Consider the following 12987-nt stretch of genomic DNA (forward strand, 5'->3'; position numbering starts at 1 on the left):
GATGCTTCTATAGAAGATGATATGGTTTTAATGCATTGTTTTATTAAAATATAAGATGAACCATGATACTAACATTCTGTTTATCTTCCACCCCAATAGATGTTTTTCCTGGGAAATGGAATGTCATGTTATAACCGTGTGGGAACCTCCTCCTAAACCTCTCAAAATATGTTCCCAGAGATTGCTAATGGTTATTTTATTTGGTCCTTAAGTAGGCTGTTCTTTTACGAAGGGACGGAATAAGAGCAACAAGACAGGAATTTGATGATATATAAAGCTACATCCTACCCTCTTTACCGCCATAACTTGTATCACAATGTAAACAATTGGATGGAGCCCTTCATGTGAACGTAAATGTACAATTACACTGAATATTTTCTGTAAAGGGGCACTCCACTAATTTCACGCATAAAAACAGCTTGCATGAGCGGTGGCCTAAAACCTTTATATATACAGTCTATGCCTAACTAAGGTATTTACCACAACAAGTCCAACAAAGATACAATGAAATGTATGATCCAATGTATTTCCAGTCTGACACACTTAAAGCCAGGATATCTTAGATCCTGCTGTCTTGATTTTAACCATTTTTTGTTGACCGTCTGAGATTACACTAAAGTATGTGCACTTATAAGTAACTCTTTATAAGATGAGATCAGATGGACCTTGATTGATCCCCGTAGGGAAATTCAGGTGTTATAGCAGCAACAGAATAAGACAGAAACACAGATAGTACACATGGGCTAATAATAATAAAAATAACATAAAATAAGATCAAATAAGAATAAAATATGCCGGCAGTTCAATGCTTTTAATAAATAAAAGTGTGAATCGGTCAATAATCATCATTATTTCTTCCTATATCTGCTATGCTACACAAATGTAATAATATATGACACTAAAGTAGGCCTACATTAAATCAGAATCAGAATGGAGTTTATTGCCAGGTACCTTTACACATAGGCTACAAGGAATTAGCTTTGGTGACTGGTGGTGCGATTGCGAACATTAAGGAAATAAGTTGTAAGAGAAGGTCGAAAATATAACGATTATAAATATGTGTATCTTTTTTTATAGAGGTAAGAATCGGAATGTTATACAGTAGGTGTGCCTCGTGTGGATGGTGTATTTGCAGCACTCTTTATGATAAAGGTGAAAGACAGGGGGTGTGCTCTCTCTCTCTCCTCCCTGCGCGCACAGTCCCGCTGTATGACCGGAGCGCGCTCAGTCCCGCTGTATGACCGGAGCGCGCACACTCCCCGGTACGGAGCAGCTTTCCCCCTTTTATTCGGTACCGGGTCTCCCGTGTGTATATGTAGCCGGTAACAGGAGCTCTCAGCGGCACTCTGCGGTCGCCTTTGCGCCATGGAGGACTGCTGCTCCCCGGAAAGCGAGAGGATGGAAGCGTGGCTGGACGACCACCTGGAGTTCTCGCACTCCTACTTTATCAGGAAGGCGTCAAGGTAAAGGGGGGTGGGGGGTGGTGGGACCTTAAACTTGGTGTATTTAGTTTCTGTGCGTAAGAGAGAGCGCTTACTCGTGAACATCTTTGCAGAAAAACAGCCACCATCAGTTTGCTTTTGGTGCGCGGCCCCATAGCCAATCAGGAACGGCAAAGATTCGAAGTCTTGCCATGTACTTTTGTGTAATATCAAGTCAGAATATGTCTTTACACTGGATATAAGACCTAGACACTTAGGAAGTAACAAGCAGTGATGCAGGGTCTTGATTTTAGACACTGCATCTAAAAGTATCTAGTTGAGTCAAAGACTCTTGGAAAGTTGTATCTCAGATTAAACCATTTCACATTTTTATTGGAAAATCACCACTAACATCAGAAAACAGAACACTTTTGAGCATTTGTGGCATTTCCTGATTCTGGTAAATATAGTTCAAAATACAAGATGTATGTTCTAAATATCCCATCTTACTTAAAGAAATATTTTCCTCTTTATTTGAACTCTCCTTTATAGTCAGGAAGGATCTAAAACCTGGTCATATCCAACAATCATGTGCTGCGTTCAGGTACACTCTGATCCTTGTGTCTGATACCTGCAGAGCTCCTGTAATGCTCTCTGATAAACATGGCCTCTCTCTCCCAGCTCTTTTATTGATCTCATCATCCACTTCACAATCAGTGAGAGCTGTGAGATCTGCCCAGCGCCCTTAAATCATTAACCTTTACTGCTGCCAGGGATTCTGTTTAATTCTCAGTGTGCACTGTTGGATAGATCCTTGGTGATAATTATACAATCCTTCCTCATGGTGCCTGTGTCTTAATTTAAATCACTTATTTTCTGCTTCAGCCTAAGACCTAAGAGAGCGTGGTTCAGAGCAAATGAGCCGTTTAATTTCTTACGCAAACAAAGATTCCAAAGCAGTCTTTCTCTGGCAGCAGCAGCAGCTGTGTTAGGCATTTTTTTGCAGCAGTCATATCTTGGCATATCATCTTCCTGGCAGCTCTTCATCAGGACACATTAGCTCTGTGTTTGTTTGAGTGACATACTTCTTCAGACCCATTCATCCACTTTAACTGCCATGGCAACTTCACTTAGTTTAGCAACACACATTACCTCAATCCCATCTCCATCCCCAAATACATTGCCATAAAGAGCATTGTAAGAGGACATGTTTCCTCCACCGCTCTTCCTGACCGCATGAAAGAAACACAAAAAAGTGTGTCAGTGCAAATCGTTTGTACGCATCAGTTGTTCTGGTTGAGAAGCATTTCTTAGAGAAGTATTGATTCAGCCACACCCCCCCTGGATACATAAGGCTGGGGGGGAGTAAGGAGGATTCCGCCTGATGGCCCTGACAGGCAGATAACAGCTCTTGTAGTTTTATTTGCCTGGCTCAGGGCCAACATATCAGGGTGGATTCAACGGCCGGCACATGCCAAATAGAAGAGCAAGCTTTAAAATGTGTGTGTGCGTTTGTGTGTTTGTGTGTTTGTGTTCTCCAAGTTGATTAGACAATGTGTCGGCTGATTAGAGAGCTTCTCACTAATCACATCCAATTTACTCTTCGCACGCACGCACACACACACACACACACACACACACACACACACACACACACACACACACACACACACACACACACACACACACACACACACACACACACACACACACACACACACACACACACACACACACACACACACACACACACACACACAGACACACAGTTTCATTTAACTAAAACTCCCTCTGGTCATCTGTCCAATGTTTGGATGCATATTCCATAATGTTCTTAACCAGTAGGGCAAAACACAAATATGTCCCTCCACCAGGGAAGGATGATGTTGATGGATGAGCCCATCAAAGTATGTACCTTCCTCTCCAGCAATCAGGGCCATTTTTATTTAAATCATGGCAAATTTTAATTTGTAAAGTTTACATTTTTCAGCAAATACTTTACGTAAGCATTTTCAAAACGTTTCCTAACCCTGCTTTATTTGTTTTACTTAGCTAACAATGGGTTCATCTTTGGTCTAAAGCTACATTTGAAGGTTCGATATATGTGGCATTCAGAGCATTAATAAAGCAGAACAAATATCATTTGAACTCTATGTCCCTCTATGTGGCGAGCTAATGCTTATTACCCACCTTACAATGTGGTCATACACCAGCAAACATAAATGTCATGTTTTCATCACGTTTCTACATTGTTTTTGACCAGTATGAGGTCATTTTTAAAATTACGTCATCTTGTAATTAGTTGTAATTCGTTTTTTCTCTTTGTTTGCCTTTCCTTTGCAAATTGCACCATAAAAGATCAACACACTGGATAGATGTCTCTTTTGTTTTGGTACAGAAACAGATCATGTGCATTTGTGGGATTTCAGGAGTAACTTTAAACGATAACAATAGTCTACCTGTCAACCAGTGTGTGTTCTATTATTGGATTTTTTTTTTTACGAATGTTACTTGTAATTTTTCATTTTAAATATTATGTGCACGACCTTTATCTAATAGTGTTTTATTTTTTGTATCCATCTTCACTTCTCCCCTCTGTGGGAAGACTCTATTCTGATTGTGTATTTAGTCATATGTTTAAAGGTAGGGTAGGTAAGAATGGAGAAACCACCTCGAGTGCGCTAGAATTTGAAAGTACGCAGCCGAAAAAAATCTGCCCCTTCCTTCAGACTTCCTTACAGAGCCCCTCCTCCAACACACACGAACGCGCACATGACCAATGAGGGCACGAGATAAGTTTGTGCACAGATGGAAGGCTGACAGGCAGGTAGGCCATCCAGTTATTTTAGCCGGGCCGGCTAAAATGATTGGTCGTGCTTTTTACAGTATTACGGCTTCCACAGATGATATTTTTTTATGGATTTTTTGTCAAAGCACTTCAGATATTCATTGCTATCGGGATGTTAAGAGCATTCCATGGAATATAACAACAAGTGTATCTGAAGTGAATTACCTACCCTACCTTTAATGTTATGTTCCAACTGTCAGGAATTACAATGTTTGTGTATGTTGGTGTAAATAGTTATTATGTAATGAAGGTCAATTGTTAAATAATATACTGTTAGTCGTATCTCATGTTTTAGGTGGTACTATCCTCTGTCAGATCCAGATGTTTGTCCCAGTCTCAGTGTGTGTCCTGTGCTGCAGGGAGATGGTGAACGCCTGGTTCTCTGAGCGAGTTCACTCCATCCAGCAGTCTTCCTGCAAAGAGAATCCTCCACAGCAGCACTCCGGCCCCCCCTCTGCCTCCACCATTCTCCCACCTACACTCCAGGACAGCCGCTGCCCGTCCCCCATCCCCAGCCCGGCCCCTGGCACCCCCACCCGCAAGATATCAGCGTCAGAGTTCGACCGCCCGCTCAGACCCATCGTGGTGAAAGACGCCGAGGGCTCTCTGACGTTCCTGAGCGACGCCGACCGGGAGACGGTCCCTCTGCGCGGCTCTGTGATGGGCGAGGGGGGTATCGGTGGGGGGGGCAGCGGGGCAGGAAGTGACCGCTGCGCCAGGCTGCTGGAGCTGGTGATGGACGTGTCCAGTCATCTGGACGTGACAGCACTCTGTCACAAGATCTTCCTCCACATCAACGAGCTGATCGCTGCAGACCGCTACTCCCTGTTTCTGGTAGGAACACAAACTACTGTTTTCTAACTGTTATCTAACTGCAGCAGCAGGGGGGTCCAAACCTTTTTCACTGAGGGTCACATACAGAAAAATATACGAAGGGCTGGCATATACACTATTCAAGAAGTACAATATAAGACAAGCACTGGTTTCAGGTTTGGGCCATGTTCCATTATACTTTAAGAATTTGCTGCAGGCCAATTAAAAATGGACCACGGGCCACAGTTGGCCCCCAGGCCGCAGTTTGGACACCCCTGACCTAGAGCACTGTGATCAGCCGGAGCAGGGGGAGTGAGACAGGCCTCTATGTGTGCTGTGAAACATCTCTTAAAAAGTGCTTACACTCACCAACATGTTCACATCTCAGCTTTCGCTCAAACTGCTGATGTGCAAAGCTCCAGTTATTCAGAGTCTATAAAAGTGTTTTACCATACAGTGTAGGTGTCATTCTGTCATTGAAGTGCCACTCTATCATGCCAGCTATTGTTTTGCCTTTGTGCATATTTTACATGATGTGCAGACTCAAAAAAGCTTAGAGGCCTTCAGAAAGATCCACGAGAATGCTGGAATGGAATGAGTTAATATTATTCTAAGGATTTCTCACTGTGAGCGACCTTTACATTACACACAGTTTTAATTTGATCCATTTTCAACATAGAGGTGTTGACTTGTTCAGCTCTAATTGACTGTATCAGAATCTTAATGTCTTTATTAGTCCCACAGAAATTGACATTGTTAAGAGGCCCGCATAACATATTAGAGATATCAATTACACAAAGTACAATTTACAAAAGTATATTGATGAAAGGTGGATAACAAGAAGTACAGTAACAATATTTAAAAAAAAAAGTCAAATAAAATAAGAGTAAAACACGTGGGTTTGCTATCCTGGCTCCAAAATGGTGGAATGAGCTCCCCATTGAAATCAGGACAGCCGAAAGCTCACACATGTTCTGGCGCAGACTGAAAACTCATCTCTTTCGACTCCACTTCGAGCGATAGAATTACTAACAAAGAATTATTAATAAAGGACTAGCTTATCTAAAGCCAGTTGAGTAGCACTTGAAATGTTTTGGCTCTATGAAACCTGATGTACTTATATGATTCTGTTTTCTTCAAGTTTGTATCTTCTTGGTCGAATGCACTTATTGTAAGTCGCTTTGGATAAAAGCCTCAGCTAAATGCAATGTAATATAATGTAATGTAATGTAATGTAATGTAATGTAATGTAGAAAAAGTGTGATAGCAGCCAGATAACAGTAGTGCTTGCACAGTGTTTTACGGATTGTGTTACAGTAGTTAAATAGCCTAACTAAGAGCTAGCAGCCAGTACAAATAATAATTATAAAGCGGTATATATATATATATATATATATACTGTATATTGTTTACTTTTACATTGTCTTGGGAATGGAATTCTTGCTGACACACTCTCATAAGATTTGTTGTTGTGAATATTACTATAACCCATATCAACTTGTTATCTGGCATGAAATTAAGAGTCTTTGTTTGCTTTCTTGCTGTGTTTGGAGTGTTATCAAATACAAAGGAGCACAATAATATATTTCCTTGTTTTGATGAGTCCTGCTGTTTCTGTTTCTGGTCCCAGGTGGGCGAGGACAGCTCCAACAGGAAGTTCCTGGTCAGCCGTCTGTTCGATGTGGCAGAGGGGTCCACGCTGGAGGAGTCCTCCAGCAGCTACATCCGGCTGGAGTGGAACAAGGGCATTGTGGGACATGTAGCCGCCACCGGACAGCCGCTCAATATCAAGAATGCTTACGAGGTAGGGTTTTCAATTATTTTCCCTGCGTGTTGAACCATGTGTGTGCTTTCAGGTGCACTCAGTAGTTTGTGCTGACAGAGCACAGAATTGAGGGGGAATACATAGAGATCAAAGAAGTAGGTTTTCTGGAGGATACATCTTCACTACTGAAAAAGACTCACATACACACATGTATTTTACTCATGACACTTTCAGGGTACTGACCTTATGTGCAGCAGATATAAATCCTTGGGTTGGCACATTTCTGTGAGCGGCACCAATGTACAGTGTGTGAGTGTATTGATCAGGCTGATTGTACAATTATAAGTACATCCTCCATATTTATACATATGGTAGGCTACATTTCCACTGTTCTGAAACAGCATAGGTGAAGTCATTGACAAGGTAGTACATTTAGTACATTCAAACCAGCCTGCCTTCCACACGTTCCACTAAGTGCCAGAACTATTTATTAGGAATAAACTGTTTTTCATCAAGTGAAAATACATAGTTCCAGCTCATACATTTCCCATAAACCACAACCCATTTTTACATTTCTGTTTTTACATATTTAACAGGGAGCAATGTTTAATATATGCCAGAATTGAAACAGTTAAACACAAAAGATGAGCTAACAGGTTACAGTGTTGGGGTTATATCAAAGACGTCAATTGTGTTGCAGGGATATCTTTTGGAATTAGCATGCTAAGTGGTGCCGATTTGTGACATTATAGGCGCCGCTGGTATGTGAGGGTATTGATCAGGCATAATTGTACAAGTATAAGTACAACCTTCCTATTTATACATTTATATATACGAAGCAGCATAGATTAAATAATTGACAAGTTAGTATATTTATTCAGATGAAGCCAACCAGCAGCACGTACACTATATCGGAGCTGCAGAGCGTTACAAGTAACACGACACAAACATCGGGGCTGCGCCTGGACTTCTGCGGGGGGACATCTGCAGGGGGACCTCTGCGGGGGGACATCTGAGGGGGGACATCTGAGGGAGGACGTCTGAGGGAGGACGTCTGCAGGGGGACATCTGAGGGGAGTCATCTTTTGACCTCACATACACACACAATATGCTTTTGGGTGAGCTTCATATTGGATTACATTTAAATACATTTTCAGGCCTTACTTGAAGTGTTCACGGTTAAGCCCTGACAACATGACCTGGCAACACACCTAGCAACACCTGCCGTAACCATAGCAGCAAGACATTTAAGGTATGAAAGTTGTGCAAGGAAGTTGCCCAGTTGGCTAACTGTGTGTGTGTGTGTGTGTGTGTGTGTGTGTGTGTGTGTGTGTGTGTGTGTGTGTGTGTGTGTGTGTGTGTGTGTGTGTGTGTGTGTGTGTGTGTGTGTGTGTGTGTGTGTGTGTGTGTGTGTGTGTGTGTGTGTGTGTGTGTGTGTGTATCAGGTGGCAGTGTGTGAGGATGGGGCTAGGAAAGCTATGTTAGCTATACCACACAATGTGCAATGCTTCTATGAAACCACAACCCATTTCAACACTTCTGTTTCGCATATTAAGGCTGCAATGTTTAATATGTTACAGAATTTAAACTGTTAAACATAAAATGAGCTAACATTATCAACAGAATGTGAAAAGGTTCAAGTGTTGCGGTTCTGTTTAAGACGTCAATGAATTGTGTTGCAGGGATATCTATGGACATTAGCATGCTAACTGACTAGCCTCGGCTCTTGCTGCATTGTAATACCACGTTCCTCAGGATAGTACTATTCTGACCTCAGTACAGTGAAAGACCTGGTTGTCAATATTAGATCTGTGTCTGTTCTCCCTCCCCATCTCCCTCCCCACGCCTCCCCCTCACATTATTCCCCTCGTCTCAGTCACCCTGCACCCAAGCAAACATTCAAACTATCGAAAGGTAAAGTTACACGAGCGTTCAGACTCCAATAAGTGATGGCTCAGCCCCACGTGGAGATTATAGGATAGTTGAGTGTGTGTGTGGTTGAATTCTGTTTATTGATCACTGACTTGCTAACTGAGTGACAGAAAAACAGAAGTACATCGGCATCACTTTGTTAGAAAAAGTGGTGGGGACACTTTTTCTGATTGAACCACTGCTGCATTAAGCCCCCCCGTAAACATACCTGTACATACATACATGCTTAACTAGTGCATTAACTATGCTACACTGCATCAAAGTGGGAGCAACAATTCTATTCTCTATTCAAAAAAATTACTAACACTAATATTAAACGTGTCGAAGGTGCAATTCGCACCATATAATGTTATGGTGTTTGTGATCTCAATCCATCCTTTGCTTTTCCTATCATGGGCAGTGCCTCGAACAAATGTGTCTTCAAGCGATGCTTGAGTTTACTTCAGACATTTCCCCAGCGATGCTCGTTGAAGCAGATCGTATCTTCATACATTCTTTGTACTCCAATAAGTGCCTTCTGTTGAGGTGGTGGAGTAAATGACTTGTGTTACCTCCTTGCACAACAATTTTAGTTCAACGGCATTTGCAATAATTGGTTCAATTTGGTCCACGTCAGATTTTTGGAATCCAGAAAACCTCCAGACGACAGACAGCTCCTCTCCTCAGTTCTTCTTGTGTTTCCATCTCCAGTCTCCTGTTATGCAGTGTCCATCTTTACATTCAGCTTCACATGTTATGCTACTGCTGCTACGCTTGGTGCTGTACCCAGCATACATTTCATCGCTGCAGCAGTGAAAGAGCGCCCTTCGCCACTTTTTCAACGGCATTGCGGTATATGAAAAATGTATATCATACGGTATAAAGTTGACGGTATTTGGTATGAAGCGGTATACCGCCCAGCACTAGCAGCAGGGTTGTAGGAGATGCTCACAATAGAGTATTAACACAGTTTGATGTAAACGTGTGACTGAGAGATACGCTGTATATAAATGCAGTTAGTAGTACTATACAACCTATTGATCAGTTGACTTGAAACCTTTTTCCGCCCTTCCTCCAATCCCAGATCGGATTACAGCATGGTGACCTCTGTAGAATAAGCCCCTGACCTTAAACCCCTCCAGCTGTTCCCACATTGTATTTGCATATTTGAATATTATTTTCTTGAACTGTTTTACTTAAATAATGAAAATCTGATTGACATCTTTTTTATTTGCGAGAGTAGGATGGAGGAAACAGGAATGTGTGTTTTTGGCTGCACACTGAGTGAGATCTTCCTCTTAAAGAGTTACAAGTGTCTTCAAAAAGAAGCGGATGTGTGTGTGTGTGTGTGTGTGTGTGTGTGTGTGTGTGTGTGTGTGTGTGTGTGTGTGTGTGTGTGTGTGTGTGTGTGTGTGTGTGTGATGTGTGTGATGTGTTGTGTGTGTGTGTGTGTGTTGTGTGTGTGTGATGTGTGTGTGTGTGTGTGTGTGTGTGTGTGTGGGTGGGTGGAAGAGAGAGAGAGAGAGGGAGAAGTATGGGGCTATGATTAAATGCATATGTTTTTTGTGCAGTCAAATGTGTGTGTGCTTACCTGAGTGACCTCGTCTGAAATGTCAAATATGTCGTTCTCTTCACTTAGACTGAATTGATATACTCAAAAGACAACTCAAACTGAGATATAGACTTAGAATCAGAGGTGGGAGAAGTACTCAGATATTGTACCTAAGGAAAAGTAGAAGTACCAGAGTGTAAGAATACTCTGTTACCGGTAAAAGTCTTGCATTCAAAATGTTACTCAAGTAAAAGTAGAAAAATATTAGCATCAAAATATCAAAGCTTTATGGTGCAGCTAGTTTGAATGACTTTGTATACTGCAGGGTAGCTTGTGGATTTACTCCAGGTGGAACTAAAGTCTGATTTAACACTTGATTATATTTCACATCATTCATCCACATCTGTAAAGTAACTAAAGGGATTAAATACATGCAGTGGAGGAAAAGTACACCATGTACCTCTGAACTGTAGTGGAGTAGAAGTACACAGTAGCATCCAATGGAAATACTCAAGTAAAGTACAAGTACCTCAAAATTGTACTTAAGTACAGTACTTCTATGGCCTTACAGATGTATAGGATCAAAGGCATATTGACTATAATATTTCAAACGTAGTGTCTTTGTAAATTTCCCTCAGTGGATCAGCTCAGTGGAATATGATCTGTGGATCAGTAAGGGAATGCCTTGTGTCAAGAAGTATCAGGAACTGAACCTTGAGATTCCTTTTACACAATAAAAACTCTTACTAAATACTAATCAAATAATAAACAATAATTTTAACACAAACTGATTCTTGCTTGTAACAATCTTTTTTTTTAATTATCTTGAAGTTACTTCCTTATTGAGATATGACCACCTTGTATTGTAGGCAATGCATTTTGGTTTGTTATCATATAATGTGATATTGTAACAACAATTCCATAAGCTAATCTGTTTAGAATCAGAATCAGGTTTTAAATATACAATACATTTGCTTTGGTGTGTGATGGTGCATGCACAAACACAGTAAGAATGATTTACAAATAAATAATAAGAAATACATATACAAAAAAGATGTACAATAGATGGATATACAATTTAAAAAAGGGAAGCATTGAACAGAAATGAGCATACAGGAATATGCATATATATTCATAACGATACCTTTGTAAGTTTGCCCACTTACAAATAAATTTACATTCTATAATTGTTATGGTAGGTTTATTCTAACAGTGAGGGTAAGAATATCAAAAAGAAAATCCAGAAATTGACATTATATAAAAGATAAAAATGTATCTGCATTTAACTGTGTGAAATAAGTATTTGATCCCCTTGCATGTGTGAGTACTTGGTGGAGAAACCCTAGTTGGACACACAGAGGTCAGACTCTTCTTGTAGCTGGTCTCCAGGTCTGTGCACATCTCAGGAAGGATGTTGGTCCACTCCTCTCTGAAGACCCTCTCCAAATCCTTCAGGTTTTGAGGCTGATGCTTGGCATCTGGAAGCTTCAGCTCCCTCCACAGATGTTCTATGGGATTAAGGTCCGGAGACTGGCTAGGCTACTCCATCACCTAAATGTGCTTCTTCTTTAGCCCCTCCTGTGTTGCCTTGGCCGTATGTTCAGGGTCATTGTCCTGCTGGAAGACCCCTCCATGACCCATGTTCAGAGTCCTGGCTGAGGGAAGGAGGCTATCGGCCAATATTTTATCGGCCCCGTACATCCTCTCCTCGGTGCAGGGAAGTCGTCCTGTCCCCTTAGCAGAGAAACACCCCCAAAGCAGAATGTTTCCACCTCCATGCCTGACGGGGGGGGGATGGTGTTCTGGGGTTATAGTCAGCATTTCTCTTCCTCCAAACACGGCGTGTCGAGTTGATGCCAAAGATCTCGATGTTGGTCTCATCTGACCACATCACCTTCTCCCAAGCCTCCTCTGAATCATTCAGATGTTCATTGTCAAACTTCAGACGGCCTCTCATGTTCTTCTTGAGCAGGGGGGGGGGGGGGGCTGCGGGATTCGATTCATTGTGTAGTGTGTTACCAATAGTTTTCTTGGTGACTGTGGTCCCAGCTGCCTTGAGATCATTAACAAGTTCCTCCCGTGTAGTTCTTGGCTGATCCCTCACCTTTCTCCTGCTCATCAATACCCCACGGGGCCAGATCTTGTGTGTTTCCCAGCCCGAGGGCGACTGATGCTCATTTTGTGTTACTTCCATCTCTGAATAATGGCACCAACAGTTGTCTCCTTCTCCCCAAGCTGCTTTCTGATGGTCTTGTAGCTACATGTATGTAGAAATACTTATTTCCCACAGTTAAATGCAAATACATTTGTATCTCTTATATGGTGTACATTTCTGGATTTTCTTTTGGTATTCAATCTCTCATTAGTAAAATAAACCTACCATTACAATGATAGACTGATAGACATTTCTTTGTAAATGGGTCAACTTACAAAATCTGCAATAAATAATGATTTCCTCCACTGTAAGTGCGTATACTTCAGGGACAACAACACACTAAACAGCATCGCCAGTCTTACACACACAGTCTCACACACACAGTCTCACACACACACACACACACACACACACACACACACACACACACACACACACACACACACACACACACACACACACACAGTCTCACACACACACACACACACACACACACACAGTCTCACACACACAGTCTCACAC

The 12987-nt window shown here is 41.7% G+C and overlaps 1 protein-coding gene across 1 annotated transcript in view; it reads left to right on the plus strand.

Annotated features, from left to right (window-relative positions):
* The first annotated feature begins 1202 nt into the window (after positions 1–1202).
* Positions 1203–12987, plus strand: part of pde5ab (phosphodiesterase 5A, cGMP-specific, b) — a 61682-nt gene continuing 49897 nt past the window's right edge. The window contains 3 exon segments of the mRNA XM_034130882.1: positions 1203–1463; positions 4629–5103; positions 6713–6886. Of these exon segments, the coding sequence (XP_033986773.1) occupies positions 1366–1463; positions 4629–5103; positions 6713–6886 (747 nt within the window). The 5' untranslated portion in view covers positions 1203–1365.

Source organism: Trematomus bernacchii, unplaced genomic scaffold (assembly GCF_902827165.1).
Source record: "Trematomus bernacchii unplaced genomic scaffold, fTreBer1.1, whole genome shotgun sequence".
Taxonomy (NCBI): Eukaryota; Metazoa; Chordata; class Actinopteri; order Perciformes; family Nototheniidae; genus Trematomus; species Trematomus bernacchii.